The 14616-nt window shown below is 44.9% G+C and overlaps 1 protein-coding gene and 1 long non-coding RNA gene across 2 annotated transcripts in view; one reads left to right on the plus strand and one right to left on the minus strand.

Annotated features, from left to right (window-relative positions):
• The first annotated feature begins 482 nt into the window (after window positions 1–482).
• LOC141237910 (uncharacterized) overlaps window positions 483–14616 on the plus strand; it is a 46151-nt gene continuing 32017 nt past the window's right edge. The window contains exon 1 of the long non-coding RNA XR_012303435.1: window positions 483–610. This is a non-coding gene — a long non-coding RNA (uncharacterized lncRNA). The remainder of the gene's footprint in view (window positions 611–14616) is intronic.
• RUNX1 (RUNX family transcription factor 1) overlaps window positions 8095–14616 on the minus strand; it is a 99871-nt gene continuing 93349 nt past the window's right edge. Inside the window, exon 6 of the mRNA XM_073668377.1 lies at window positions 8095–14596. Coding sequence (XP_073524478.1) covers window positions 14109–14596 — 488 coding nt within the window. The 3' untranslated portion in view covers window positions 8095–14108. The remainder of the gene's footprint in view (window positions 14597–14616) is intronic.

The raw sequence follows: 14616 nt of genomic DNA on the forward strand, positions 1-14616 counted from the left end.
TGAGTGTACGGAGGAGACCGACACCGCAGCGGGACACAGGAGCGGGTCTGGGAATACGGCCCCCAGAGAGGCAGGACGAACAGGCAAGGAGCGTGTTCAGACAGGACAGACAAGATACAGGAGCGGGTCTAGGGAACCGGCCCCTAGAAGGCAGGAGGAACAGGCTAGGAGCGTGTTCAGACAGGTCAGACAAGATACAGGAACAGGTCTAGGTAATCGGCCCCTAGAAGGCAGGAGGAACAGGCTAGGAGCGTGTTCAGACAGGCCTGGAAATACAGCCTCCAGGATAGGCAGACAAGAGAACACAGAACGGGACCTGGCACCTTCAGAGTGCAAGCACACACTGAAAGAAACACTTATGCTCAGGCAGGGATAGAAGGGAGCTGCTGAGCTATATACCAAGTGTCAGACAGCAATAGGCTGAGGACGCACAAGGGGCGTGACCCACAGCAGGTACAAAAAGCAGGAAGTGATCGGGCGCCGCCCTTAAGCAGCAGAAACAGACACAAACAGACAGCATGGAGGGAAGCCAGAGAGACATTCTGGACAGGAGATCAAGTGCGCTCTCTTGCACAGTGGGAGAAGGACCACCATGCAAGGACGCCGCCAGGTATGTTACACAGACTGACTCTGATCTTAGATGGTGCCCACCTTAAATACTCCCTCTATGTGTGAGCTCAGGTGACCAGCACCCAATGAGCTCCTAACCTTACCCAGGCTGCTCCCCCTATCTGCCCCTACACTACTTGGGATGTTCCACCCCCCTCCCACTCCAGCCAAGGACAGACTCGGTCGTACCTGCACATTTCTAAGTGGGAGTACCGTTGGTCTGCCCTCCGGAAATGGGATGTGTGTAGTGCATGCAGCTCTCTGGGCTCAGTTTCACACTCCATCCTTACCCGGGAGTGGAATATCACACCTCTGGGTTGAGGTGCAATACCCCTGTAGCAGCCGAATCCTCAGGGTGCTACACAACGGCCACACTGGGACGCTCAGAGCCTGACAGGTGCAGAGCCTTCCCAGGCGTGGGTTCAGCTATACAGAGTCCCGCCGAGCTTTCCTGCTGTGCTCCTAGCAGGTCCCAACACTGAACAACACTAATCCTTAGTGCAGGGATTTTAAAGGACCTGTGGCAAGAGCCACTGGAAAACCCGGGTTGGAGGGAGGAGGCCGCCCCACTGCCTCCTGTAGCCTCCTCCAAGAAATGAAGGCCCTGCTGGGTTTTACTTAATCTGCATTAGCCAGATAGCCTGACCAAGGTTGGGAATTGGATGTTTCGCCCCCAGCAGTTCGCCCCCAGCAGTTTGGCCCCAGCAGTTCGCCCCCGCCCCCAGCAACTCTCCCCCGGGTACATTTCGCCCCCGCACATTTCGTCCCCAGAATTTGGCCCCCAGGATGTTTTGCCCCCGCACATCTCACCCCCGCACATATCGCCCCCAGTTCGACGGGGCCGAAACGTGGGGGGGGCGAAATGTGCGGGGGCGAATCTTCCTGGGGGCGAAATGATAGGGGCGAAATGTGCGGGGGCGAAATGTACCTGGGGTGAACAGATGGGGGCAAGCTGCTGGGGGAAAATTGCTGGGGGCGTACTGCTGGGGGCGAAACTTCCTATAACCGACCAGGTCAATGCTCACCTTCATTCCTGCATTGCAGCCGCAGCTGTATCTGTGACTGTGACGTGCCCCCTGGGCCGTGGGGGTACCCGGAGCCAGGCCTTGTAGATGCTGGGGGTTGTAGTCACCGTGGCGACGACCCGGTCCGTGACCCAGGGCGGTCAAACCAGGGTAGTCTATGTGTATCTGTTTTAAATAGTCCGACTACACCACCTGTGGAATGCGGTTATTGGAAACCGCCGCTGCGGAGCAGTCCGCTGAAGCTGGTGGTTTGTGCAGCAAGGTGATGTAACTCCCCACAGGAAGAGTGGAGCTTCAGGGCAGCTTGAGTGGATGATGGTGGTGATAGTGCCTGGATCAGTAATAATAACATGGAGTCTTTGCAGTGCAGTCCTAGGGTCTTTACTGGTGGCAAATATATAGGCCCCAACGGGATTACTTGCTAGGGATGAGGGCCTGGTCAGTCTAGGAGCAATCCTAGAATTCCCCTGGCCAGGTGGAGTTGTAGGCCTGCCGTTCTAACTGTACTCTTTGGCTATCCCGCTTATAGTCGTGTTGTAGCCCACGTCCCTGAGTGTGACGTGCTGTGCTCACCCGTATGGCTGGCGACTCGGATCCCGTGTATTCCTTGCTCCTCTGTGGCGGTACTGGTCCTTTCGTGTGGCTGAGCCTTCGGGCTTCTGTTGGCCAGGAGACCTACAATCTCCTGCCGTGCGGTTTCTGCTGCTGGATATACAATCCCCACAGCCTCGGACTCCGGTGTCCGGTCCTCTGTATGTACTCTGGCCAGGACGAGCTCTGCCAGCTCCAGTCCTCAGCTCCTTGCTCCTTTGTGTCCTCTCTGACTCCTGACACTAGACTCCCCTAACCCCGCCTCCAGATCCAGTTATATAGGGCAGGATCCTCCCCTTTCTGGTCTGGGGCAAGAGGTGTTGCATGTTGTGTGTTCCTGACCAGGAAACTCCTGTTTTGCTCCCAGACATGGTATTACTACCACTGTGGCAACCAGACCCACTGGGGTGCCACAACTGCAATGCACTCCAATAGATTTAATAGGTCTCTGTACACATTCTGGTGATATATAACGTTCCTCGTATACGATCCCGGTCACTGCCTCACAATAGATAATAGATAGATAGATGATAGATAATAGATAGATGATAGATAATAGATGATAGATAGATAATAGATAGATAGATGATAGATAGATAGATAGATAGATAGATAGATAGATAGATAGATAGATAGATAGATAGATAGAATATAAAAAATGTAATTGTAGGCAGCATTCTAGATTCTGGCACAAAAATCAACGGTTTATTTACTCATGTCCATGGTGGCAACATTAACGATTGAACCTTTGTCATTTTTGTGGTAGATACTGTAGATACAGTGGCTTGTGAAAGTATTGACCCCTTTGTAATTTTTCGTGTTTTGCTTCCTCACAACCTGGAATTTCACTGTTTTTTTTTTTGAGGATTTGCATCAGTTCATGTAAAGAACATGCCGATAACAGTGAACATTTGGTTTTCTTTTTATTGTGAAGCAAACAACAAATAGGACAAAATAACTGAAATTTTTAGTGTGCATAACTATTCACTCCCTAATGTCAATACTTTTGTCTCCTTTTGAGACAATCACAGCTGCAAGTTGCTTTGGATAAGTCTCTATGAGCTTCCACATCTTGCCACTGGGATTTTTGCCCATTCCTCAAGGCAAAACTGCTCCAGCTCCTTCAGGTTAGATGGTATCCTTTAGTGAACAGAAATATTCAATTCTGACCACAGATTCTCAATTGGATTAAGGTCTGGGCTTTGACTCGGCCACTCCTAAACATTTACACGTTTCCCCTTAAACCACTCGAGTGTTGCTTTAGCAGTATGCTTTGGGTCATTGTCTTGTTGGAAGGTGAATCTCCGTCTAAGTCTCAAATCACTGACAGACTGAAACAGGTTTTGCTCAAGAATATCCCTGCATTTCGCACCATCAATCTTCCCCTCGACTCGGACCATTTTCCCTGTCCCTGCTTCTGAAAAACATCCCCACAGCATGATGCTGCCACCACCATGTTTCACTGTGGGGATGGTGCTCTTGGGGTGATGAGCTGTGTTGGTTTGGCACCAGACATAGCATTTACTAATTTGGTGGCCAAAAAGTTCAATTTTGGTCTCATCAGACCACAGCACCTTCCTCCACCCACACGTCTTTTGGCAAACTCAAAACGAGCCTTACAATTTTTGTGTTTAAGTAAAAGCTTTTTTTCTGCCCACTCTTCCATAAAGATCACCTCTATGGAGCATACGGCTTAATGTGGTCATATGGACAGATACTCCAGTCTCTGTTTGGGAACTGTGCAGCTCCTTCAGGGTTATCTTTGGTCTCTGTGCAGCCCCTCTGATTAATGCCCTCCTTGCCCGGGCTGAGAGTTTTGGTGGGCGGCCCTCTGTTGGCAGGTTTGTTGTGGTACCATGTTCTTTCCATTTCATGATGATGGATTTGATGGTGCTCCGGGGGATCATCAGAGATTAGGATATTTTTTTATAACCCAGCCCTGACTTGTTCTTCTCAACAACTTTGTCCTGACTTGTTTGGAGATCTCCTTGGTCTTCATGGTGTTGTTTGGAGATCTCCTTGGTCTTCATGGTGTTGTTTGGAGATCTCCTTAGTCTTCATGGTGTTGTTTGGAGATCTCCTTGGTCTTCATGGTGTTGTTTGGAGATCTCCTTGGTCTTCATGGTGTTGTTTGGAGATCTCCTTGGTAGTCATGGTGATGTTTGGAGATCTCCTTGGTCTTCATGGTGTTGTTTGGTTAGTGGAGCCTCTTGCTTAGTGGTTTTGCAGCCTCTGTGGCCTTTCAGTAAAGGTAAATTGTATATACTGACAGACATGTGACATTTAGATTGCACACAGGTGGACATCCTGTCACTAAGCATGTGACTTATGAAGGTAATAGCTTGCACCAGAAATGTTTAGGGGCTTCATCACAAAATGGGTGAATACATATGCACATGCCAATTTTTAGTTATTTGATCCTATAAATGTAATTTATGCCTAGATTTTTCTCACTTCACTTCAAAAACTTAGACTTTTCAGTGCTGATGCATCACACACAAATTGGATTACAAAAATATTTAAGCACAGGTTGTAATATAACAAAAAAGGTAAAAAGCCAAGGGGATGAATACTTTAGCAAGCCTCTGTAGATAGAACTGGGGAACAAATTAATATTTTTTTGTGTGCCTCAGATATTAGGCTTGATTTTAGGTATGTTCAGTCCTCTGAATCAGATTATGTCATTCATTTTTTTGTACAGTTGCCCACACACATGAATTTGAGATTTTTTCCGGGTTATTAATTATAGAATCAAAGATGGTCTGTAAGGTATTGATCAAACCAAACATATAAAACATACAAATGTCAGAAATTTTACAGAGAAGTAATGGGGAGGAGTTTGAAGAGTTTTCATTCAAAAACTCCCCATTTTTGGGATTTGTAAATATGAATATTTGGTGATAACCTTGGGGGCTTTGCACCAATTTTTGCATGAAAAGTATTACTTTTATTTTTCTATCTCTAGATAGTTAGATAGAACATTTTGGCCCCAAAGTTGAGCTGAGTTCCTGTGTCCCATTCACACTTGTAGTGATTGACAGCATCATTGTTATATAGTGATCCTGCGGTCTCCTATTTCACACATTATGGTATTTAATGGGTTAAAGCTCCATCCAAAGTTTGGAGGGCATGTACGCTTCAATCTCATTTTATGGGCTAGATGTCTTCTTGTAATATGGTGGATGTCCATCCCAGTGCTCTCTGGTTGGGGACTATGAGTCTCCACTGACTAGTCTGATGCGGTCTTCGGTGACTTCTCCATTTGTGTGTAGTTAAGGAGAAACCTGTCAATCTAGTGGGCCTAGCAGGGGAGAAGTCTCCATGGACCAGCCTTGGACCAGATATTGGAGACACCTAGTGTCGCGCCCCCGGGGCTATGGGGTACTCGGCAGCCGGGCCTATGGATGCTGGGGGGGATATGTCACAGTGGCTGGCCCGGTCCGTGGCCCAGGGCGGTCAACCAAAAAGGGGCCTTCGTGGTTCCTGATCCTGTTAAGTGTTTAGCTTCAGGTCAGCCAGGGACTTGTAGTCCTCCTGGTATGCCGGTGATCCCCACTGGGTATAAAGGACCCTGTAGGTGCGGACCCGGTGTCCGGTTTGTATATTTGGGGTGAACCTATGATGCTCCTCTGCCCCCTCAACTCCTCTCTCCTCTCCTCCTTGCCGTCGGCCACACTCGGGGCCCTCAGAACTCAGCAGCAGACGTGCTGCGTTTTTGCTGCTCTCAGCGTCAGCACGCTCTCAGACTCTCTGACTCTGTCTGACTAAACAACTAACTCACTGCCTGGCTCCACCCTCCATATATATATCCCTAACGGGCTCCCTCTGGTGGTATGAGGTGGAAGGGTGGAGGTGTTTGTATGTAATGAGGGCCTCTTGTGGAGAAGCCTGTCCATGCACCCTGGGCCCTGTGGTACCTGTGAACAGCAGGGTGCCACACTAGTCCTTGGCAGGCTTTTCAAAGCATGTCTCCTCTGAAAAGCCACAACTTTCAGAGTAAAACATAGATGGCTGCAAGTGTGCAGCCAGTGTCTTCAGTAAGCATGAATCTGATGACAGGTGCTCTTTAAAGCAACTCAGTCCACCTCGTATTCACTTGCGAAAGGTTCAGCTTTGAAGCCGAAACATTGTACACTTTGGCATGGAGTAAATCACCATACAGACACAGTGACTCTCCTGTCTCACAGACACAGTGCCTCTCCTGCCTCAAGCAGTGACTCTCCTGTCTCACAGACACAGTGCCTCTCCTGCCTCAAGCAGTGACTCTCCTGTCTCACAGACACAGTGCCTCTCCTGCCTCATAAAGTGACTCTACTGCCTCACAGACACAGTGCCTCTGCAGCCTCACAGACACAGTGACTCTCCTGCTTCACAGACACAGTGCCTTTCCTGCTTCACAGACACAGAGCCTCTCCTGCCTCAAGCAGTGACTCTCCTGTCTCACAAACACAGTGCCTCTCCTGCCTCAAGCAGTGACTCTCCTGTCTCACAGACACAGTGCCTCTCCTGCCTCAAGCAGTGACTCTCCTTTCTCACATACACAGTGCCTCTCCTGCCTCACAGACACAGTGCCTCTCCTGCCTCAAGCAGTGACTCTCCTGTCTCACACAGTGCCTCTCCTGCCTCAAACAGTGACTCTCCTGTCTCATAGACACAGTGCCTCTCCTGTCTCAGACACAGTGACTCTCCTACCTCACAGACACAGTGACTCTCCTGTCTCACAGACACAGTGTCTCTCCTGCCTCATAAAGTGACTCTCCTGCCTCACAGACACAGTGACTCTCCTGTCTCACAGACACAGTGCCTCTCCTGTCTCAGACACAGTGACTCTCCTACCTCACAGACACAGTGACTCTCCTGTCTCACAGACACAGTGGCTCTCCTGCCTCATAAAGTGACTCTCCTGCCTCACAGACACAGTGACTCTCCTGTCTCACAGACACAGTGCCTCTCCTGTCTCAGACACAGTGACTCTCCTACCTCACAGACACAGTGACTCTCCTGTCTCACAGACACAGTGGCTCTCCTGCCTCATAAAGTGACTCTCCTGCCTCACAGACACAGTGCCTCTCCTGCCTCAAGCAGTGACTCTCCTGTCTCACACAGTGCCTCTCCTGCCTCAAACAGTGACTCTCCTGTCTCATAGACACAGTGCCTCTCCTGTCTCAGACACAGTGACTCTCCTACCTCACAGACACAGTGACTCTCCTGTCTCACAGACACAGTGTCTCTCCTGCCTCATAAAGTGACTCTCCTGCCTCACAGACACAGTGACTCTCCTGTCTCACAGACACAGTGCCTCTCCTGTCTCAGACACAGTGACTCTCCTACCTCACAGACACAGTGACTCTCCTGTCTCACAGACACAGTGCCTCTCCTGCCTCATAAAGTGACTCTCCAGCCTCACAGACACAGTGATTCTTCTGCCTCACAGACACAGTGACTCTTTTGTCTCACAGATAGAGTGACTCTCCTATCTCTCTATCAATAAAATCTGTCTTATTCACTTTTGCTCACACAGTAATCTTCTTCACTGCTGTCTTGTCACACACTATCTATACAGTATTTTCAGTATTTTATGGCCTTTTTCTATGGCGAAGCTGTGGAGCTATGACGTCCTCTCACTATCCAGATTCTTAAAAAAAAATGGCTGCTGCATTCCCTGCCCCGACTTTTAAACAAGCTATGATACTCCCTCCTGATTGGCTGTGCTATACCATGTAACGTGATAGCTGGAAGGCATCATGGGGAAGCCTATGTGGCTGCACCATGGCTCATGTGAACCTTCTCTGGGATAGGTACAGTAGATAGATAATAGACAGATCTGAGCAGTGACGTCTGGTAATAACAGTATTACATCACACCACAATCTTATTTTAGAAGTTTATTTGAGAAATGAATGATAGTAAACACTGAATGTAGCTGACAGTTCTGTGCAGACCCCGTCCCTTATTCCAGCACACGGGGGCGATGCAGAGGGGGTCGTACATGTCCATGCCTCAGAAGCTGTATACAAAAGTGAACAACAAAACAAGAGTATATATAAAAAAAACAACTCAAACCAGAGAAATCTCACTTCAGTGTTTCTTTAAGACAAGGCCAAAAGTTTCTAAAACTTTGTAAAGCAGTTTAATGAAAAGCCTGGAGGGGGGAGGGTCTCATGCCGGAAGCACTCGAAATCTATGTACACTTCTATAAATACAATTATTAATTATACAGCAAAGAGAAGATAATTTATCCATGAGCGACCCGGAAATTGTACAAGATGCAGATCACGCTCTCACTGTCCCTACTTATGAGACATGGCCTTATTTCACTGATATGGCTTAACAGAAGGAACCCATCACCTACACACTGAGGAGGCATTCATTTAGTGGGATGATCTAAAATCTGCAATACCAGAGACAACCTGAAGACAAAGGTGGCGCTGTCTGTTGGAAATAAGCAGGCGTCATCCTAAAGTACTGACTTCACAGGGACAGAATTATTACCTGATCCCACCAAACTGCTGTCAGCTCTGTGTGTAAGCAATATGACCACTTCCCACGAAGCTGCAGCCTAAAGCTAAGGATTGTGGGATATTTTTAGGCGGCATCATCCTGAATATTTTACTTTTTCTTAATTAACGGCAAAGCAAAATTTCGCATCTGTTTAAATGACATGTTAAATTTGATTGGTTGACAAGGGTAAGGTTTTTTTAATATACTTTTTTTTATACATGACACTTGATATAAAAAATATGATTTTTCATGGTAGCACAGATCTACGTAATGAATGTGTAAAATAAAGCCGCCATCTAGTGGTCACTTCGTGTATGACAAGATACAATTCAGCAAAACATGCAGTATTCAAGATGCAGCTCTGCTGACACCTAGTGACCATCCAAGTGTATGACAAGGTGAATATTTTGTAAAAAGGAGCTCTACCGCCACCTAAAGACCATCAATGTGTATGACAATATTAAGGTGCAATCCAGCAAAAAAGTACAATGTCAAATTTGGGGTTTTTGCATTGCTCATATCACAATTTTAATTGGTTATGCCATATTTATGCCGTGAAATGTTTCCTCAAACTTTTTATAGAGCGAAGTGCAACTGCATCAGAATAGTACAAACAAGCCAACAAAAATATATTTATATCTATTTATATCCATCCTGTAAAAAAAAAAAGGCAAAAGGAAATGAAACATCTTAAATAAGCCCGATGTGTGCTGCCCGCAGCCTCGATTTTTTTTTTTTTTTTTATTATTATTAATATTTTATATCAAACACTGATCTGAAGTCCTGACTTCAAACACTCTTCAGAGTTGCCCTGCAATAAGCACATTTAAATAAAGGGGTTTTTTTTTCATTATTTTTTTTATTTATTTATATAATTCTCCATTTTTTTTCTTATAGCCAGTGCCACTGAAACCTTTATAAAAAAAAAAATTATTGAAGGAAATGGCGCTATAAATTACTGCAGCAAGCTGTGGATTAAATGATAAGACAAAAAGAAGATCTTTCCCCTCCCTGTGACTGATTGATCGGATAGAGATTGTGGGGTAGAAAGTGGATTTAGATTTATTGTGTTTGTTCTCAGCTACTTATATTTAGGGACTGTAGAATACACCGATCCCTATTTCATTACTCCTTCATTTTGCCATTATTTGGCTCATTCACATACGTCCCCCATGATGCTATTTTTCCAAAAGTCCTTAAGAGACGTTTCCCTTTGAAAATGTCAAAATTACACTACCATTCCTATAATCTGGCAATCTGATATTCTAGATTTTGCAAACCACAGTCAGAAGGCTGAGCAGAGACACCATTATTGTATACACCCTTCTCAACATTGACATTGCAACACCAAGAAGGAAAAGTCCTGGAATGATGGAAGTAACAGGATGGATAGACAAGTTACTGATCCGCAAATGATGAAAAAATGGAAACATTTTCAAAACATCTCGATTTATTTAGTCTGGAATATGAGCTCTACGTGTAGAAACCATCAAGATCCACTGCTGGCAGCTCATTTTGCAATTGCCGACCAATGACGTCCCAGATGTGCTCGACGGCAGACTCGGCAGGCCATGGTAGCACGTACAGGCCACACCAGCAGCTCACAACATGGCCTGGTGTTGTCAGGATGTTGTCGTCCTGCGATTTTCACAATTCCATGACTTTTCCTTCTTGGTGTTGCAATGTCAACATAGAGGAGTGAATATACATACACATGAATGTATACAGTATATTGAGTGGCTACAAAGAACCTCTCTTTCTCTGGAGGAGCCAGCAATACATGGATGGGGTATTGATGTTAATACGTTCTGTGTAATGCTTTATTCCCCCTTTGGCGGCGCTGCAGGGAAACTGAACACCTCCTACCAGGTTTCCCCACAGATTACGGCTGATCAGTGTCTTAGCAATAAGACCACCTTTTATTATCTTGTTGTCAAAGGAACCATCTAACAAAAGGGGATTGTGCAAAGTTGACAAAGCATTTATAGAGAACCTGTCCCTTGCTCAAAAAATGTAGTTAAATACCTTGTAAAAAATCCCTGAGTGCCCCTGATTCTGCAGCTCTTTTCCGTTTTGTTCTGCGTTGCTCCCTTGCAGAGATATTCACATTTGTTTCTTTTGGAGCGCAGTATGTGAAATCTCTGCTTGCATTCCAACTTGCATTTCTTCAGTCTTCTCTGGGGGCGTGCACTTTCACCCCTCCCTCACAGATGTGGCCAATCACAGCTCGGCAGCGAACTAGCAGTCTGTGACTTGCACATCTGGCATACACCCCCAGAGAAGACTCTGAGGAAACGCCCAGTTGCTCTGCAAGTAGAGATTTCTCATACTGTGCGCCAGAAGAAACAAATGTGCATATCTTTGCAATAGAGCGACGCAGAACAAAATGGAAAAGAGCATCAGAATCAGTGGAGCACAGGGAGTTTTACAAGGTATTTAATCTGGAGCAAGTGATAGGTCCTCTATAATACATGCCAGATAATAGAAATGTTACTGCATTTGTATTCACATTTTATTAGTAGTGGATGGATAAAAAAAGCCCGAGTTATCTTAATACTGGAATTCAGAAATAGAAATACATTAAAATGACATCTGGTAATCCAGAATGTCTGATAATCCAGAATAAAACCATAACGTAAAACTGAATTTTACAAGGCTTGCAGCAAGATGGTCTCGATGCTTTTCTAGCTTTACAAGTGAGTTTTATACTCGCTTACTATGAGTGTCTGATAATCCAGAATATCTGATCATCGGGTTCCACTTTTTCCAGATTAAAGGAAATTCAATGAGACTGCAGTCCTAATGAATAATGGACATCGATGAGACATGTAGTATCTCTGGTTTATATATACAGTAATAACACCACCCAGAGAAATGTCACCCTGTTTACTAGCGATCTCTTAAAGGTAACCTGCCACATTGGATTCTGCAGGCATCATGTTATAGAGCAGGAAGAGCTGAGCAGACTGATATATAGGTTTATGGGAAAGGAATCAGTATTACTCATATTGTATTTATTTAAATACCTGATCTTTTTTTTATGCTTAGAAGTCCAGTGGGCGGTCCTATTCAGTGACTGACACTCCCACTGGACACTTAAGCAAAGAGGAGGGACTAAAATGTATAAAATACAAGTTATACTGAATATATTCCCACTAATCCATATATCGATCATTTCATCTCCTCCTGTTCTATAACATGATGCTGGATTATCAGACACCACGTCCAACATGATGGAATCCCTTTACCTTAAAGGGTAACTCCGCATGAGAGTCATCCTCCATTACTTTAGTACGTATGTCCTGTGCACACAACTTTACTCGGGATACACCTGTGTGGTCAGCACATAGAAAGCTACCCACTTGGCTACAGTCAGTGACTAAATGAGTAGTCTGCACTTTTTAATATACCTCATTTTACCCATTAGGGGCCATATTTACTTAAGATTTGTTCATTACCGCCCATTAAATGTGAAATACAGACTCGGCCATTTAGAATCCCCCCCCCCCCAAAAAAAAAAAAGTGTAAACACTTTAATTAAAGGTCATAATCTCTCTACCAGGATTTGGGGATCCCGTCATTGGTAAGACTTTGGGTTGGGATCTGCGGACTTCATCAGTACTACATAGAAATGCACAGTAAGTAATGGACACCTTAAAGGGAAACTGTCATCAGAAAATGACCTACTTTGTTTAATTTTAGGTTACATGTGTTTTTATTTTAATTTTTGTTAATATTTTTTTTTTCATATCTTGATCTTTATTAAAAAATAAATAAATTAGAAATTGTGATATTTTCTTGAAGTTTTTTTTTTAGACTCAAATATCCTGTCTGTAAGGGAAGAGTTTTCAGCAGGCGCATTATCATCAGAGGCAGCAGCACATTATCATCAGAGGAAGGATTACAATGACAGCAGATAAGACAGGATCCACCAATCACAACAGGCGATGTTGCTCCCTTCACAATGACCTTTGCACACGCCCATTAGATGCTTCATTACAAAAGATCCAACCATTGCTGCTAATGTACGTGTGTTATTTTCCTGAAACAGGAAGTTAGAGTCCAAAAAAAAAAAAAAATCCCCAATGGCCGGTGTGAAAATTGCAAGATTTAATTTTTTTTTTTATTTTCATACAGATTGTGATATGGAAAAAAAAAACATTCCCAAAATTAAAAAAAAATAAATTAAAATAATAAAAAATAAAAATACATTTAAAACATAAACAAAAGTTGGTTTTCTGATGATAGCTTCCCTTTAAAGAGTGGATGTAATGGATTAGTCTTTTGCATTTTGACATGGACCTAACAGGGGGCATGATTCTGGGGGCCACTTATCAGCTCCAAGTGTAGAATATATAAAAAGGTCTACATGTAACCTGCAAATTCACCCCCCAAATTAGAAAGGACCTAGAGGGCCAGCGAGCTGAACCAAGTGACCTTATGAGTGATGTCATGAGCCAAATTTTGACTAGACCGCACTACCATGGAAGAACCATGTTTTGGCTGGTGGGCCATTTTGACCCCATGAGTCCTATACTCCTCTCCATCACTGATGATGGGGCCAAGAACCCCCAAAGTCAATGAGGGGAACACATCGTTATGAATTGACAATCTCTATTTCCCGATCTCATCCTCCAGAACACAACACAATTCATGTATCCATCAATCCAACATTGTATAAATATGATGGCAAATGGACCTGAGGGGGGGAAAGGACCATAAAAAAAACCCCTGAAATTCCCCCAAAATTTCAAAATGTAAACAACATCCTTACATAACTGGGATAATAATTATATATATATATATATATATATAAAAAAGCCCTGAATACTATACATAAATAAAATGGGGACTCCTCAGGGGCGGGCTCTGCTACCGAAATAATTACAAATAACTGCCCAATATTTAAAAAAAAAATCAACATAAAGTACAATACAAAAAAGAATTATGTAAAAAAATGTAAAATATACCTGGAAGCTATAAAATAAAAGAAAGCGGAGAAAAGGCTCAAGGTGCCGGAAATAGGGGGACAACGTTAGTTTTGCATATGGAGTCATTAAAACCAGCGAGTTCCACTGAGTAATTGGAAATGTACAGTTTCGCTATGGGAGAATGTATCTAGGCTTTTACGTGGATACAGTGAAATGTTCCGAAAATTTTGAATTTCTATCTGGACGTCAATGTAAGTTTCTCCATCCGGACGCCATATTGGAAATGTATGTCTGTTAGGTCCTCAACTCGAAGACGTGAAATTCCTTGACCTCCATCCAGTTGGCTTCACAGCATTGAGAGATGGGATCTTTCTTTCGAACCCTCCGTGACATCCATGTACGTACGTGAACTCACGTGTAGACTTGTTAAAAGCTTCACGTCTTGACATTCTTCAGTAGGGTCTCCACACCGCTTCCTCCAACCTTGGCGTGGTCCCCATACTGGTTGGAGAGTTGCTGTGGCTTCCTTCGGTCTCGACCACGTCGTTTTGGTTCGGGAGGTTGGGGTTGAGAAGGGCCGACCCTGTGGAAGCGTTAGTGCAAGGAGGAAGGATGCGAGGCGGCGAACGGTCTCCTCCGGACATCATGGGGAACTGGTAGGACCCGGCCGATGTGCCGTAGTAGAGGTAGGAAGGCGAGCTGGCCTGGAATGGGCTTCCTTGAGGTTGAGAAGATCCGGGATACGGAGGTGGTAGGTAGTGGTATCTGGTAGCGCTGGTCATGGCCGACATACTGATTCCTATGCCTGAGGACACTGGGGTCGGGGTATACGTAAACGCTCCAGGATAGTGCATGCGCGGATCAGAAATGGAGGAGAGGGTGGAGAACTGACGATCGATCCCGACTCGAGGGTCACTGAATGCGGTCAGGTCGGAAGCCCCTGCGTGATGTAAAGAAAAT

Source organism: Phyllobates terribilis, unplaced genomic scaffold (genome assembly GCF_046119375.1).
Source record: "Phyllobates terribilis strain yellow unplaced genomic scaffold, ASM4611937v1 Scaffold_2__4_contigs__length_985480577, whole genome shotgun sequence".
Taxonomy (NCBI): domain Eukaryota; kingdom Metazoa; phylum Chordata; class Amphibia; order Anura; family Dendrobatidae; genus Phyllobates; species Phyllobates terribilis.